Below are 18,075 nucleotides of genomic sequence, written 5' to 3'. Positions count from 1 at the left end.
GAGAGAAATAAGGGATGGATAAATAGGTTCAGCATCAATCTGGGTTCAACAGCCATCTCTATGTAGATGATTCCCAGCACATATTCTCCATTGTATCCCTGTGATGCCAAGGGTACTACCAGAGAACCCCTTAGAAGGATTTATAGAAGAACACACAGAAGAGAGTTGCACAGATATCGATGATGTATGCCTGGTATCATTGAAGAGAATCCTAGATCTCTCAAAGCATCCTCTTTTCAGATTATCCATTCCACTTAAATTCTTTTGAGAGCCCAGAGATAGGAAAACTCACCCATCTCCCCATTATAATCACTTTATCCCCTTAATGAAGATAGCAATGGTAATACTGTTCTTGTCTATGGCATTTTCATCTTTACAAAGCACTTTCCTTATGAAAATCATGTGCGATGAATAGTGCAGGTATCACCCCTATTTTACAAATGAGGAAACTGAGACTGGGTGGCCAATAACCATTCCCCCTCCCCCAATATAATTCTTTTTTGCTTGACATTGCTTCCTGTGCCCCCATCCTTAGGAGATGGCATCCCTTTCTGGGCCTGAGTTTCTTCGTCAGTTAAATAAGAGGGTTGGACTAGGTCATCTCTGGGTGCCATTTCAGCTATAATCAATGACCCTTATAACTGATCTTTTCCTGCTGGTTATGATTAAAAGTTATACTACACCAGGGATGGCAGGCAGACTCTATGAGGAACATCTTTATGAATTCCACTCTTTGGAATGACAGACATCACTATAGAAACTGAAAAATTGAGTCAGTTATGTGATCCAGACAAATCAATGGTTCTTGATACTACATAAATAAACTTTCTAGATCAGGGGTGGGAAACCTGCAGCCTTGAGGTCATATGTGACCCTCTAGGTCCTCACGTGCAGCCTTTTGATTAACTCTAAGTTTTATAGAAAAATCCATTTATTAAGAGGATTTGTTCTGTGAAGTTTAAATTCAGTCAAAGGGCTGCACGTGAGGACCTAGAGGGCCACATGTGGCCTCAAAGCCACAGGTTTTCCTCACCCCTGTTCTAGATGATGGACAACATATTTTATTTCTCATCTGGATACATGCTATGATGGATCATGGCTACTGCTGAAACCAATGGAAAGATCATTACTGAACCACTGTGATCTCCTAGAAAGACCTAGAAATCAGCACAATGATGCTTTGGTTCTAAACCTATGAGACTCCGTATATAATCTTGAACAAATTATTTCATTTCTCTAAGCCTCCATTTTCCTGTTTGTAAAACAAAAGTTATAATATCTATGAAAGTAAGATGATAAGGACAAGTAAGATAGTCAAGTGGATGGAAGGATAATGCAGAATTATTATTACTAATTATTACAAATACTCTTAAAAATTTCAACAAGTAGCTGTCAGTCCACCATAGTTAAAGTTCTTATCCTTTAATGAAACCAAAGAGTACCAAGTGTTCCTCAGAATGAGCACCAATCTCAGAGTTCAAGTCTTGGCTCTGACATTTACTCACTATGTGACTCCGGGCAAGTTATTCATTCTCTCTGAGCCTTTGTTTCCTCATCTGTAAAATAGGTGGGATTATACACTAACTACCTCTTAGGGTTGTTGTAAGGGCAACTCTTTCTAAAGCCTACAATATTATCATGAAGTTAGCATCATCATCCTCATCTTCACTATGATTGTATCTCTGGAGGGCCTCTCTGTACCCTTATGACTTCTTAACTTGTGTTATAGTTATTTGTATTTGTGTCATTTCCTAACGGTCACAAAGAAATGTTCATACAGATAGAAGGAGAATGAGGCCTTCATCCCCTCATGCCTGGTCTACTTCAGTAGTCTTTTGATTTCTCTTCCCATCTCAAGTCCCTGTCCTCTCTAGATCACCTTCCATTTCAGCTGCCAAATTGATCTTTCTAAAGGGCAAGTCTGACAATGTCACCTTCCTATTCAATAAATTCCAGGAGCAACTATGAAAACCTCTGTTTGGTTCCTTTATGACCTAGCCCCTTCCTACCTTTCCAGTCTGTTCACATTTCTATATGGCACAGTGGATAGAACACTGGGTTTGGAATCTTCCTGAGTTCAAATCCGGCCTCAGACTAGCTATGTGACCCTGGGCAAGTCATTTAACCCTGTTTGCCTCAGTTTCTTCATCTGTAAGGTGGGCTGGAGAAGGAAATGGCAAACCATCCCAGTATCTTTGCCAAGACAATCCCAAATGGGCTCATGAAGAGTCAGACACAACTGAAATAATTAACAAGAATACCATGGTGCAGTGACACTGGCCTTTTTGCTTTTCTATACACTAGATAGGTCTTCGCCTTGACTGTATTTTCAGTGCCTCCCAGCTCCACGCATTTTCACTGACTGCTCCCACCACCACTCCTGCCCCAACCCCATGCCTGTAATACTTTCTATTCTCACCTCTACCTCCTGGCTTCCCTAGCTACCTTTAAGTCTCAGCTAAAATCCTAACTTCTGCAAGGTCACTTTCTCATTCACCCTTAATATTAATGTCTTCCTTTTGAAGTTACCTTCCATCTGTCCTGCAGATAGTCTATATGCACATGGCTCTTTGCATGTTGTCTCCCTCAGTGGATATGAGTTCCTTGAGAGCTTTTGCCTTTTTTTTTTGTACTTAGCACTGTGCTTGGCCCATAGTCGCTGCTTGATAAACGCTTGATGACTAACAGTCATGGGAGTCCAGGGAGGAGAGTAGCATTCAGTATGTGTTCCACAGAGACAAACATATAAAGGTCAAGGAAAATGAGACCTGAGAAAAAAGTTATTGGATTTTGCAATTAAGGGGTCAATGATAAGATTGATGTGACATTTTCAGGAGAGTGATAGTGTGGTTTGGTTGCAAGCCAGATTTGCAAGGAGTTGAAAAATGAGTGAATGGTAATGAAGTAGAGTGTAGATTTCTCTCTCTAGAAGTATGTCTGTGACAGAAAATAGGAAGGTATAGCAGGGTCAAGAGAAGTATTCTGGGAGATGAGGAGATCCTGAACATGTTGGAAGGAAGCAGGGAAGGAGTTAGGAGAGAAGGACAACTTGAAAATGAGAGAGAAAAATCAATAGAGAAAGCTCTGAAAGGAGACAAGAGGGAATGAGATCAAGGGTATGTGTGGAAGGGGGAGGTCTGCCAAAAAGGAAGATCAACTCATCCTCAGAAATTGGAGCAAAGAAATAGAGTCTGGGTGAAAAATGTAGAGGTTTTGAGTGTGGAGGATAGGATACGATAGTTACCTCCATTCAACCCAAACATGTATTCAGAATATATGGAAGAAACTAAAGCCCAGTCTCTTCTTTCCATGCTTACATCTACCACTTTGGTTTGGATCCCAGTGTCACTTGACATCTTAAAACATTATATCAATCCTTGCATTCATATACCATAATTTGTTTGGCACTTCCCCAATTGATGGGCACCTCTTTACTTTCCATCTCTTTGCCACCAATGGAAAGCCTTGCTATAATTATTTTTGTAGATGTGGATTTTTTTTCTCTTCCTTTGCTTTTTAGAATGAGTCAACATATGTAAAGTGCTCTGCAAACCTTAAAATATCATATAAATGCTAACCATCATCATCATCAAGGACAGTTTATTAACAGTGGGGGCTTAGTTCCAAATTGCTTCCCAGTATGGCTAGACCAGTTCAAAGCCCCACCAATAGTTTATATTAAAATACTTATTTGCCTATAGCTCCTACAGTTTTTCTAATTTTCTGCTTCTGTCAACTTCGCCAATCTGATAGATATAAAGTGGAACCTCAGAGTTACAATTAATTTGCATTTCTCTAATGAATAGTGGTTTTTGGAGCATTTATACAGGTGACTATTAATAGATGGGATATTTTCCTGGAAAACTACTTGTTCATATCCTTTGACTATTTATCAACCAGGGAATAGTTCGTGTCCTTATAATTTGAATTAATTCTTTACATAACTTGGAAATAAAACCTTCATTAAAAAAAAAACTTTCCACAAAGATTATTTTCCCCAGTAATCTGCTTTTCTTCTAATTTTAGCTGCACTGGATTTGTTAGTACACAAACTTTTAAATTTTATAGAATCAAAATTGTCCATTTTGATCCTCCCTTTATTTTATTTGGTTCCCCTCTCCAAAGATCTGAAAGGTAATTTATTTCTTTCTCCTCTAATTTGTTTATAATGTCACCCATTGTGTCTAAGTCATGTACAAATTTGGAGTTTATTTTTCTATACTGCATGAGATGCTGGGCTATACCTAGTTTCTGTCAGACTGCTTTCCAATTTTGCTAGCAGTTTTTGTCAAAAATAAGTTCTAACTCCAGTAGCTAGCACAAAATAAGTTCCAACTCTAGTAGCTAGCACCTTTGGGTGCAACAAAATGAGGCTATTGCACTTGGAGTTTTCTCTATATTGTATACTTAATCTCTTCTACTGATCAATCACTCTCTTAACGAGTGTCAAATTGTTTTTATGATTACTGCTTCTTGTTATAGTTTAAGACCTAGAACTGCTAGACCTCACTTTTTAAAAATTTCCCTTAATATTCTTGGCCTTTTCCTCCAGATGAATTTTGTTGTTATTTTTCTTAACTCAATAAATTAATCCCTTGGTGGTTTGGTGTGACACTACATAAACATATTAGATTAGGTAGCATTATTATTTTTATTATGTTATGGCTTATCTATGAGCAATTAATATTTCTCCAGTTAGATCTATATTTCTGTTAAGAGTGGTTTGTAGTTGTATTCATATCATTTCTGTGTGTGTCTTAATAGGCAGACTCCCTAGTATTTTATATTTTCTATAGTTATGTTAAGTGGAATTTCTCTTTCAATCTGTTCCTACTGGATTTTGTTAGTAATATACAGAAATGCTGATAATTTATGTAGATTTATTTTATATCCTATAACTTTAATGAAGTTATTGTTTCAATTAATTTTATTTGACTCTCTAGTACTCCTTACGTAAACAATCATATCCTCTACACAAAGTCCTAACTTTGCTTCCACTTTGTTTCTTTAATTTTATTTTTCTTTTCTTATTACCATAACTAGCATTTCCAGCACTATATCAAATAGTAGTGACTATAATAAACATCCCTGCTTTATCCCTGATCTCTCTGAAATTGCCTCTAGTTTATCCCCATTATATATAGCACTGGATCTTGATTTTTAGATAGATATTATTTATATTAAGGACAGATCCATTTATTCTGTTTCATTTAGCATTTTTTAATAAGAATATGTGTTATATCTTGTTAAAAGCATCCATTAATATAATCATCTGATTTTTTTGTTCTTGTTAATAATGTTGATTATTTTCCTAATACTGAGCCAACCTTATATTTCTCTTATAAATCCAACATGATTATATTGTATGATCTTTGTGATATGTTACTGTAACCTCTTTACAAATATGTTATTTAATATTTCTGTATCAATGTTCACTGCAGATATTGGTCTATAGCTTTCTTTCTGTTTTGACTCTCCCTGGTTTAGGTATGAAGAAATAGCGATATCATGAAGGGAGTTTGGTCAGACCCTTTATTTTCCTATTTTTTTTTCCAAATAGTTTATGCAATCTTTGAATTAGTTGGCATGATAAAATTTGCTTATAAATCCATTTGGTCACAAGGTTACTTTCTTTGAGAGCTCATTTATAAGCTTGTTAAGTTTCTATTTCTGATATTCGGTTTAAATTTAAATTCTCCTTTTCTATTAATCTGGGCATTTTCCATTTTTGTAAATATTCACATCTATTTTATTTAAATTGGCAATTTCATTACCATATTATTGATCAAAATTAGTTTCTTATAATTTTTTAGAGTGGTTTGCTGCTAAATCTTGTGTGATCCTGAGTATAGTTCCTTAGTAGTTAAGCCCTTTCTTTATCGTTGCTTGCAGTATTTTTTTTTCCTGGATGCTCTGTAGTTTGGCATATGATGTTCCTGGGAATTTCCATTTTGGAGTTTCAGGAGGTGACCGATGTATTCTTTCTATTTTTGTTTTACCCTCTGATTCAAGTAGATCTAGGCAGTTTTCTTTCATGATTTCTTAAAATAGGATAACCAGGTTCTTTCTTTGGTCATAATTTTCAGGTAGTACAATCATTCTTAAATTCCTATTTTCTATTTTCCAGGCAATAGTTGCAAAGATGACAAAAACAGAAAATTATAAGTACTATGGGAAAACAAGTACTTTAATGCACTGTTCGTGGGGCTTTGAACTGGCTTAACCATTCTGGAAAGCAATTTGGAACTATGCCCCCAAGGTTAATAAACTGCCCATATCTTTTGACCTACCTATACCATGAGTAACAATGGTGATGATGATAATTAGCATTTGTATGGTGCTTTAAGGTTTGCAAAGCACTTTAGACTTGTTGACTCATTCTAGAAACCTATTTTCTTGGTAATTTTCTATCATGAAATATCATAAACCTTATGTTTTTTTCAGTTTTTTTACTTTGTTTTTGTTATCCCGTGGAGTCATTAACTTCTGCTTTGTCAATTCTAATTTTCACAGAATCTGTTTCTTTGGTAAGATTATCCTATCGTCTTATCCTAAGCTGTTAATTCTCCTTCCAAGTCTCTTCTTCATATCTCTCAATTGTTTTCTAATTCTTTCCTCCAGCAATATGATTTCATTTATAAAATCATTCTAACTTTTTTTAAAGTCTTGTGTCATTTCTTCCAGGAATTCTAATTGAACTTGTATCCAAGCTGTGCTTTTCTTTGAGAATGTTTTAGAGTCATTTTTTTCAACTGAGCTTGTGTCTTGAACATCCTGTCATCATAACAGCTCTTTGTGATGGGATTTTTTTTTTTTTAGTTTCCTCATTATTTCAGCTTTACTTCACAAATTAGAACTTTGGATTAGGGCCAGGCTTTATGCACTTTCAGGAGGCCTCAGCCACTGAGCCTTGCTGCTTGTTTTGTATTATCTTGGGTCTTGTTGCTGTTTTCTCAGACTGAGCTCTATATTCTTTGAAGGTGACTCAGGCTAGGGACCTGAAAGTTTTCAGTGTGCTCAAGGTGGTCTGATCTAGAGTGATGTCCTCCTACTCTTAGCTTTGCTAACTGCTGACCTTGGTTTGGGTCTGGTCCTGGTTGGAGCTCTAATCGACTCTAATGGCTCAACCTGACCACTATCAGCTAACTGAGAGGCTCAGCAGGTTCAAAGTAACAGAACTATACATTCTCCCTAGATCTGAACTTACTGGCCTGATTACTTAGCTGCAGCCCTCAGAATATGTTGAGGCCTGAATCTGAGACCCTGCTCCAAGGTCAGAGCCATAGAGTGTGCCTTCTTTTTTTGCTTCTTAACCAGAACACAGTCTTGGACTGAGACTACTCTACTACCCTGGTCTACCACTCCTAAAAATAGGTCCCTCAGTGACCTACATATACAAAAAATATTTATAGCAGTTCTTTTTGTGGTGGTGAGAAATTGGAAATTAAGGAAATGCCCATCAATTGGGGAATGGCTGAACAAGTTGTGGTATATGAATGTAATGGAACATTATTGTGCTATAAGAAATAATGAGCAAGCAGATTTCAGAAAAATCTGGAAGACTTACATGAACTGATGCTGAGTGAAGTAAGCAGAACCAGGAGAACATGGTAACAGCAACATTATACAATGATCAACTTCGACTGACTTAGCCCTTCTCAGCAATACAGTCATCCAAGACAATTCCAAAAGACTTATGATGGAAAATGCCATCCACATCCAGAGAAAGAACTATGCAGCCTAAATGGCAATTAAGCATACTTTTTTTTGTTTATTGGACTTTTTGTTCTGTTTCTTCTTTTATAATACAATTAATGTGGAATATGTTTGACATGATTGAACATGTTAAACATATTAAATCCATCTATATTGGATTACTTGCCATCTTGGAAAGGGAAGTGGGAGGAAAGGAGGGAGAAAAAAATTGGAATTCAAAAATTTTAAAAAATGAATGTTGAAAACTATCTTTACATGTAATTGAAAAAAAATTCCATTTGCCAAAAAAAAAGTTAGGTCCCTTTCTTATTCCACACTCAATCTGAGACCCAGCTCTAGAGCAAAAAAGCCACACAGCTCCTGGTTGGTTTCTTCACCTGCTCCCTACATTGCCTATTTCTCTCTGAGCCCTCTTTTTGTCCCAGTACAAAGCGTCAGGCTCCGGTTTTTAGAAGGTTTCCCATCTTAGAAGGCTTTGCATGGAGTCTTCCTGGCTAGACCTGGTCCCCAGTGCTCCTAGACATCACATGATTTCTCTCTGTTGACCTGAGCTATAAAACATAACTCACTGTGATTTTTTGCCTTGGATTTCTGAATCACAATCCAGTCTTGTACTCTTTCTAAGTTTTGTTGGAGTAATTGTAGAGAAGGTCTAGGCTGTACTCCCTTCTCTTACTGCTCCACCTTTGCTGATGCCTCACTTGAGAAATCTGAGAACTTTTTTCAGTCCTAATTCTTTCAACCTATCTGCTGTATTTGACATTTTGACCACCCATATATTCCCTCTTCTCTATTTTCATGACCAAGCCTCTTCTGGTTTTCCTTCTACGAGTCTGACCACTCATTCTCAGGCATCTTTGCTGGCACATACATATCACGTCCCCTAAATACGGATAACTCCTTAAGATTCTCCCCTAGGTTGTTTTCCTCTTCAGCTACACTCCCTATTTTGGTAACCTCAGAAGCCTATAGGTTGAACTATGATCTCTGTGCAGCTGACTACCAGATCTAGATATCTAGTCCTACTCTGTCCCCAGAGCTTCAGTCCTGCATCGCCTATTAGACACTTCAGACTGGATGTCTCAGTGACATATTAAACTTACCTTGTCTAAAACTAAACTCATTAAAATTTCCCCCAAACCCTCCCCTCTTTTGAACTTTCCTATTTCTCTCAAAGGCACCACCATTCTTGTAGTTCATAAGCTCAGTATTATTCTGGACTCCTCACTGAACCACTCAGACAAATCCTACTGTTAATATTTTCACATCTCTCATATTCAATCTCCTCTCCACTCACATAGCTACCACTTTAGTTCAAGCCTTCATCATCTCTTATTGCAACAACTTCTTAACTGATCTCCCTGCCTTAAACCTCTCCCCACTCCAGTTCATCCTTCAAAGAGTGACCAAAGTAATTTTCCATAAGTACAAATCTTACTCTGTGACTGCCCTACACAGTCAGCTTCAGAGGCTTCCTCTGGAATTCATGCATCTCCCAGAGTTGTTGTAAAGATCAAGTGAGATAACCATTGTAAGGCACTTAGCCCAGTGCCTGGCACGTAGTAAGTACCGTAAGCACTGTTAGCTATCATCATCATCGTCATTAGTTCTGAAAGATTATTGGTTTTTGGAGAAAAGCAGAGTCAGAAGGCAAGTGAAAGTCTTTCTATTCCAATTTTACATTTCTATATATTGTGGTTGTTATCACTGCAAAACATGTCCTCAAATGCAAATCAAAATAAGCATGAAAAAGATTAATTCCCCTCCTAAAAAATGAAGTAACAATGTTTTAGCCATTTATCAAGATATATTCTTTTAAATTTTTTTTAATGTCTGGGTATTTTTCCATACTCTCCTAGGTTTTTGGTTTCACTTTCACTTGGGAGATTCGGTTTTTTTTTAAATTAAGATTTTTAAATAGATATGAAGAATATTGCTATCTGACTATTTGTAATGAAAGAAACTGGATCATAAATTTCATCACGAACCTCCACTGTGCCATGTCAGTAAACGTGATTAACATGTCCAGAAACAAATTTGTTTAGCCAAATACATACTTCTTCAGAGATATTCACTTTATTTCTACAAAGGTATATTATTGCCCAGTACTGTAGTTTTCTGTTTTCCCCAAAGATTTTTTTTTTCCATGCATACTGACAAAACGAAGTCCTACAAAGCTCAGCCGTATCTTGTCCTTTAACCACACTATGGCCAGGTTATAGCGTCTTCTTAATCAGGACTCTCTAACCAGAAGCTCAATGTTGCCGACCATAATTAATTTTTCTATACATGTATAAAAAAGAGCAAATACAACTATAATACTGATAAACTATTGTGTCAAAAGTTTTTCAGTTTTTAATATAAATATTTAAAAAACAAAGCAAGGGGGGCTCGCTAGGAGAAGCTGTTGTTGGGAGATGCCTGGTAATAAAAACAAAAGATGTAACCAAAAGAAGTAATGTGTAAGATAAGGCATTGCAACCAAATAACTCATGCAATTATTTTTATTATTTTTGGAAACCTAACATGACCTTGAACTTTTCTTTAAAATTTTTATAATCTTTTATTACTTGTAGGTCATCTGATTCCTCTTTAACCTGGCAGCGAAAAGTGATATGTAATCAAAGCAATAACTCACATTTGTTCAGTGTCTAAGGTTCATTAAGTGGTGCCTTTCTCGCACACACACACACAAAAGTGAGTTAAGTGGTGCAAGCATTATTATCCCCATTTTACAAATAAGGAAACTAAGGCTAAGAAAGGTGAACTGACTGTAGCTTTTCAGAAACCTATGAGAAAAAAATTTAAGAGGAGAGCAAGTAAATAAAAGACAGAATTTGTGAGTAAGTAGTTTTCTAAGATGAGGCAGTCGAGCAGTGGTTGGGTGAAAATTGGGTATGTACATATACATAGATGTGTATGTATTATGCATATGTGTGTGTGTATACACACATATCCATACATATATACTATTTTCTGGTCTTTCAGACATTGTAGTTTTATCTCATTTTAGTTTTATTTCATTTCTTATCTTAGTTACCAAAATTTCAGTTAGATCACATATCTACATTTTTTAATATCAACTTACTGGTCTTCCTGAACCTGGGGCTTTCTAAAATCTACCTCCTGCCCATTGTCACTGAAATTGCTATACATTAACGTACAGCCTTGGGATGGGGGGCAGGGAAGGGTGCTAATTCAGATGTTATGAAACTGTGATAATGTTATAATTTAAGGCATTTATTTAGGTGTGTTTATACTTTGTAGTTTTATAAATAAGCCCAAGGGGCTCTTTCTTCGTTGTCACATTCCTCCTGGACGCTGGTATTCTGTCTGTCTCATCCTATCCGACAGTAGAATTGATGCTTCTCTAATCCCTGGAAGTTTGGAACTAATGAACTGACTGCTGAGCTGCCGCCACGGAGCTTGGTCCCAAACTATACTGTACTTCACACTCGATTTATTCTCCAGATGGCGAGACTGTGCCGCCCTGCCGCGAGGGACCACCTCTTCCACTGGAGTGTAAAAGTGGACGGATGTTGTTTTCTTTGCAGATTTGATAATTCAGAGATAGAAACTTGCAAGGATGATTAGTTATTAGCTTTAATGGGTGCCAATTGAACCAACTGCATGCATATTTTCTTCTTTAATTTCAGTGTCTGTATGTCATGGTGATGGTTGATTTCTCTGCTGTGCTACGTCATGGAGGCCTTCTCTTTTCCAGGTGATGGGAATACAGAGTTACTGAAATCACAATACGCCTTGGTTCCTCACTCAGACAGAGTCAAATATTACAGTGGGTTATGTCTAAGGATGTGTTCATTAGCCACTGGTCCACCATGTAGCCAGCCATAGCAAGAAGAATCAATACAAGTTGAAACTTTAACACGCACCAGTTTTTAGAATGTGTGTCTGGGAATAATCTATTGCATGCTCCATTCCACTCCTTTATCCTATGGTCCTTGAAGAGAAATTCTCATTATACAGTAATACTGATTTATTATGGAACAGAGTGTGCTGTTTGTTTAATGAGGTATTATTAAAAAGGATCTAATCTAACTATTTAATTCTATTTTTCCATCTCTGCCAATACTGTAGCTTGGTTGGATCTTACGGAAACAGGCTTTTTCTGCATTTAATACTGTTTACCCAAGCAGTCTTCCACATAATGTCAAAATAGTATAGTTATTTTAAACTCATTTTAATATTCTATTTTTGCCTCTAGAATATAAAACAAGGAGTTTATGTTTTTGAATGATTGACTGTCTTTAAAAAAACACATACAACCATTTCCTTTATTTTTTAGGGACCTGATTTGTGCTTTCATTTCCTTTTCTTACTTTCCCCAGGAAGCACTTACCTTACAGTAATTCCATCTGCATGAGTCTAACAGCCATTCTGAGAAGCTGGTGTCTATCAGTCTGCTCCGTAGTTAGTAATACACCTAACAAGATCATAGTTGTGGGGCCATAAGGCCAGCCATGAGAAGAGAAAGAGAGAAAAATGTGATAGTGAGATAGATGTGTGTTTGGTTGTGTTTATTTGTGTGGGGGCAGGGAAGAGGGGAAAAGATGGAGATGTCTGTGTGTATTTATGAGAGAGAGAGAGAGAGAGAGAGAGAGAGAGAGAGAGAGAGAGAGAGAGAGAGAGAGACAGAGAGAGAGAGACAGAGAGAGAGAGAGAGAGAGAGAGATGAGATGAGATGAGAGAAAGGTAGAAAAGAAAGACTGAGAGAAAGAGATGAGAAAAAATATAATTTTTTTTTCATTATTGAGTGGAATGTGGCTCTCTGGCTGAAACACCCAGAACTAAAACTTAATTGTTCTCAGAAACTGACTCTCTTTTCAACCCAACAGATGGCATGGGTGTGTTTGCTAGCACAGTAACATATTTCACCATTAAAATACCAAAAGAAAAAAACCCAACATGCTTGTTGGTTGGTGTAAATTCAGTGAGGTTGTTGGATATTTTGGGATACATACCAGAGGGATGCACACTTAGTTTATGTAAATTGCAGCAAGCAACAGCCTGTTATTAAGGGTGTTGTGTGGAAATATACCTAAAAAGGCAGAATTTCTTTTTTTGAAAGGCCCAGGATGGTGGTGTGGAGAGATGGCTTGATTTTAACTCTGGGCCAAGGTGGGGGGGGGGGGGGGTCTAATAAAATGCTGAGTGTTCACTGTGCATTGTTATAACATGAAAAATACTAATCAGATTATGCCCGAAATTGGAATAGGGTCCTTCATTTGCAGCCAATTTCACAAGGTCTGAATTTTCCTAAGTAGAGCAGAGTGTGCCGAAACCATGGCAATCCAATGTTAGTTAAAATCACAAATGGGTTTAGAGCATGAGCTTTGAACTAATCGTCCACTTCAAATCCAAGTGGAACCTCAAAACAGCTCAGAGAGCAGCTTTTGCTCTCATCCCACAATAACAATTTAGCAAGTTGACATTGCCAGGAATCCCACATCACTGAGGTTGCGTCTACACAAGCAAAGTAAAGTGGAGAAGTGAGACAATTATTTAGACGATCTGAGTTTTTAAAAAAAACAAACCTACATTCACCTCTATAGTCCAAATAATTGCCCCAACCCTCCATTTCTCTCCGTATAGACACAGCTTGAGTTTGACTTGCTGTAGTGAAAATTAGACCACTAAGAGGAAATATTTGCGACAGAGCACTGAGCCAGTTCAATGCAGTATACTGCACAGGTATAAGCCATGGACAGAAGGGGACCAACTCAGGACAAGAGGATTTGTGGAATTTTTCTCTATGGCCCTGCTGCTTTAGTAGTATTTTATTGAGTTAACCTCTGAACTTGCAGTTTTATCACAGGCATGCAACACTGTATTTAGTATATGGAATTTTGATGGACAGACATCAATAAATCATCAAGCATTTCCGTGCCTCCTCTGTGTCAAGTTAGGTGCTGGGGCTACAAAAGCAAACATGAATCAGCCCCTGCCCTCAAGGAGACTGTATTCTATCAGAAGACATAACACATACACAGATAAGTTGATTGAAAAGAGAGACAGGATACATACAAGGTAATAGGGTTGGGGGGGGAGGTAGGACTGGCAGCTGGGGGGGGGAGGTGGATCAGGAAAGGCCTCATGTAGGAGGTAGCATTTGAGCTGAGCTTTGAAGGAAGCTGGGAATTCTAAAAGCGGAGGTGAGGAGGGAGTGCATTCATGTCTTATAGCTTTCGAAAGGCCCAAAGGATGGGGCAGGGCCGAGCCACAGGCCCGTTTGATTCAAGTTTGTTAACCTTTCGCTTCATTATACCTCCCTTTTAGTTGGTAGGAGCCATCCTTCAGTACTGTCTGAACTTAGCCTAATTATTGGCAGCCCCAGCCCTGTAAATCAGGACACCACAAGCTGTCTTAAAGTGGTCTTAGAGCCCTTATTCTGATCTGACCTGACAACTGTAAGCTACTGTTTCCTCACACTGTTTAACTCAGGCCACATTTGGAAAGCTTCTCTACTTCCACTCACAGCCAGAGACCTACATCCGTCTGGTTTAAATCTACTGTCATGTGTTGTCTCACTGATTAGTATTAGCCTGAATATGGCCTTGGATAATTCTTCTTGCCTTTGGTTTGCCAGAGAAGTAGTGCCGTCCAGATAACTGCATATTGTTTAAAGAAACACAAAAAACATTCATCCGTGGTAGGGGAGGCTTTAAAGTTTTATTAGTATCATAAAAAAACCCTTCCCAAATGAAACTACTTTTGATAAGTGTTCATTCCAACAATGAGAATTTGTTGAAGGCTGTTGGCAAGTTGGAGGAATTTGTTTTTGACACTGAAATTGGCAGGAAGTAACGAACCCAAAGTCTTCTTTCTCCATGAAGCTTCCGTTCCTCCCCACAGGCTCCCCCACCCCCTCCAACTTCATCCTTTCTCCTTCTCTCCCACTGCCACCCCATCTCGGGCACATTTTTTTCTTAAAGTTTCATTTCAGATGTTTTTCCTCCCAAAATAAAATTCATATCATGAAGCAGGCTTTTTTGACCAGTGAGCAAAGTCTCTGTCAATTTCAAGGGAGAAGTATCTTTGCCTCTTTGTGACAGGATTGCTTTCCAGTTGAATGGTTTGGAGCTTACCCTATAGTACGTGGTGTGTCAGGCTCACACAAGCTTCTTTAAACTGAGTGGCAAAATTCAACTCAGTTAAAAAGAGTGAGTAAAAAAATAAAGGCAGGAAGATGTATGTGGAAAAAGAAACTTTATCTCTTCTTGGGTGAACAAACAGCCAAAATGCTGTTACTGCTGCTAGACTTTACATGGAAATGACCCATGTTTACTCATTCACTCAATAAGTATTTGTTAAAGCATCTATCTCTTCTGTGAACCTGTTACTCTGTATTAGGTGCTGGGAAAAATTCTTACAGAAGGACGCAGCTGTTTTAAAGTGTGCTTATTGTGTGTGCTGTGGTAGCCATGGTCAGTAGCCCTCAAACATTACTGAAAGATATTTGTAGGAGAAATGTTTGAGTGGCACTCTGGTTTGGAAATGGATATGTTACATGTTTAGGCCCATGTAAACCACTTGATGGAAAAATAAATTTAAGAAGTGTCTCCTGTTCATTATTATAGGCAGAAGCAAGACTGAGAATAGTGAAGACACTGGAGGAGTTTGATTTGGGCCCTACTGAAAAGTGTGTGAGGATCAACGCAGTCTCAAGCGGTCTTGCTGAGAAAGACTTGGAGGCCCTGCTGCTATCCCAGGTCCTCCCTTCCAGCCTGATGCTGCCAAAAGTTGAAAATCCTGAAGAAATACGATGGGTGAGTAGCCAAAGATCTGCTACTATTGTTGCTTTAATGAAAGGCCCAAGACCTAATAAGAACTATTGATCAGGAGTAACACGACGACTTTTATGCCATAGATTATTAAAAGGCACCCATGCAGTGTAGCAGGAAGGAAAGGGACACAGTTAAAAACCAATGGGACTAAGAAGGCATCCATTCCATTGATAGCCTCCCAATCCAAGCTCTTTTTTTTTCCAAGGTTCTTTGCAGAGCAGCTTCAGTGGCCCTAAGAAAGAAGCATTAAAAAAATAATAATAACCTTTCTGCTTTATAATCAGATTTGTGTTTCACAGTGGCAGCAGGGCAGTCCCGGAAGCTGACTTGCCTAAGAATTTGATCCTTTCTTGCACCCTGCCGGACCCTAAAGCCACTGCTGCCACCTGAAAGGCCCAGCTATGGAAACAGGCTTTACAAAGATTCACTGGGAATCACAGACAGCAAGCACCCAAGCCACATATGAAAAAATGAACATAAAGAAGGGGAGGAAAAGGTCATTCCTTAGGGCAACTGGAGGAATAAACAGGAAGCTTTTAACTAGTGTTTTTAATTAGCACAGATATTATTTCCTGAACAGCTCTCTCGTTCTTCCCTTTTTAATTGCTGACAGGTGTGTTTGTGTTTCATGACGGACTTTTTCAGCCAATAAAAACTTGAAATGTAAAATGGCTGGCATTTCAAATTACTTAAGAAAACTTTGAAATAGGTCTAATTATATTATAATTGTTTTAATTGTTAAAAGGGAGTCGATTTTATTTAGGAGGTTGCCCTAATTCTGTATTGTACAAGGAAATCACACATCATTGTGCGGCTCTCTCCTTGCAGAGAAGGGGTAGAAAGGCAAGAGGCAAACTTGCTGGGTATTTCCATCCTTCACATCACATCTGGGAGGTGGAAGCACATGGGACTACAGCAACACACATTTCATAGTTATACTACACAGCAGAACTCCCCCACCCCTTTCATAATACATCCAAAAATGTCACATTCTTTCTGAAGACCCTTATTTAGAGACCGAAAATTAATTAAAATCAACTGGAGTTGACTTCTCAAGGGGGTTGCAGTGAAGAAACTGGGAGACACAGGTTGTGGTTTACGGATGTAGGAAGGGCCTTCTTGCAACCAAAGCATGTTCTAAATTGGAATGCAATCTGAAGGCAGGCTTCCTGTTTGGCTCCACGCTTAACATCGATTTCATTTATTAAACACACACACGCACGCACACACACACACACACACACCAGTTTTCATTTTAACCTATGCCTTATTCAATATTTCTCTTTTCCCACTGGCCTAATCCTTGACTTAATAAACTAGGCTGAAATTTAGCTCATCTAGTTTGTATTTTTTCAATAAGATTCCCTAGTTAACAAAAACACTTTTGCTGTTGATTTTTTTCTTCTCTTTTTTTATTTATGTGCAGTATAAAACCTCGAGGCTGATGCACAACTAAAAGATGGGCTTACTTGTTTTCTTTTGTCTGAGAATCTCTTGCTTTCCTTTTGTCCCTAGTGTGGGTACTTGTTTGACTGGCAAGGCTTATTGGACTATAACAAGCGTGGCTCTCCCTCCTTTGTAATGGGACAATTCTCCCACAAATCCTGAACAGTGTGCATTCTTCTCAACACACTATTGGGTGTGCACTGGAATTGAAAGAATTGCTGAGGCCTGCTACTCCTTCTCCTCCCCAATCTCTTTGTGATTTTTCCCCCCTTTTTCTCCTCCCCCCACCCCGTCCCCTCCACCTCACTGAAATGAACACTTTACCAGGCCGGAAACATTTAATCGTCTCCTTTTGAAAAAATTAATTGAAACTTCTCCACTAGTTACCTTTTGTGTTAGTACTTAGAGCAAATTTTTAAGAAAGAGAAGGAGGAGGAAGAGGATGATGGACTAGAATATTTAATTTAAAATGTCCTTTTTAGTTTAAAAACAAATGGTATAGGGGTTTTTTTTTGTTGTTGTTAAGAACAGAGAAATGAATTTTTGCTTATTTCTAAACTAGATAATTTCTGTGATTAAAACTCCTGCCCAGATAATGAGACATGTGGCATCTTTCATTTTTTAAATGAAAAAAATTTTTTAAATATTCATACATAGTTAACACTAACATCACAAATATTCTAGTACCAAATTTCCAGTATTAGATGTGTGATTTTAAATGTGTTTTCTCTTAACTTAGATGAAAGCCTGCATTTTTTTATCTATTTGAATTGAAGCATACCCTGTTCATTCTTTCTGTTTTCACTGAGTTATCCCTTTCACTGGAAAAGTTACGAAAAGATGATGATGCCTGAAGAAAATGGAGGGCGGGGGGGGGGGGGTTGGTGACAGGGGAGAGGGAGGACCCTGAAGGACACTGGGAATAATTCTTCATTACTAAAAGTTGTGATTTATTTTAGCCTAATTGTAAAGTTACTGCAAATTACTCAAAAGCTTTTTAAAGATCTCAGTGATTAGATTTTTTTTTTTAGGCAGGGGGGGTTAGGGAAAGGAGGGGGGAAGCTAAAAGGGGAAATAACACCTCTAATCCCGCTTCTGGTAAATAGGC

At 38.0% G+C, this 18,075-nt stretch overlaps 1 protein-coding gene across 2 annotated transcripts in view; it reads left to right on the top strand.

Moving 5' to 3' along the window:
• The window catches only part of CLYBL (citramalyl-CoA lyase), a 369,958-nt gene that overhangs the window by 318,331 nt on the left and 33,552 nt on the right, over positions 1–18,075 (top strand). For both annotated transcript variants that reach the window (XM_072622047.1, XM_072622048.1), the window contains exon 3: positions 15,315–15,503. In XM_072622047.1, coding sequence (XP_072478148.1) covers positions 15,315–15,503 — 189 coding nt within the window. The remainder of the gene's footprint in view (positions 1–15,314; positions 15,504–18,075) is intronic.

Source organism: Notamacropus eugenii, chromosome 6 (assembly GCF_028372415.1).
Source record: "Notamacropus eugenii isolate mMacEug1 chromosome 6, mMacEug1.pri_v2, whole genome shotgun sequence".
Taxonomy (NCBI): domain Eukaryota; kingdom Metazoa; phylum Chordata; class Mammalia; order Diprotodontia; family Macropodidae; genus Notamacropus; species Notamacropus eugenii.
The sequence above is the reverse complement of the archived record's forward strand: the minus strand, read 5'-3'. Positions and strand labels throughout refer to the sequence as shown.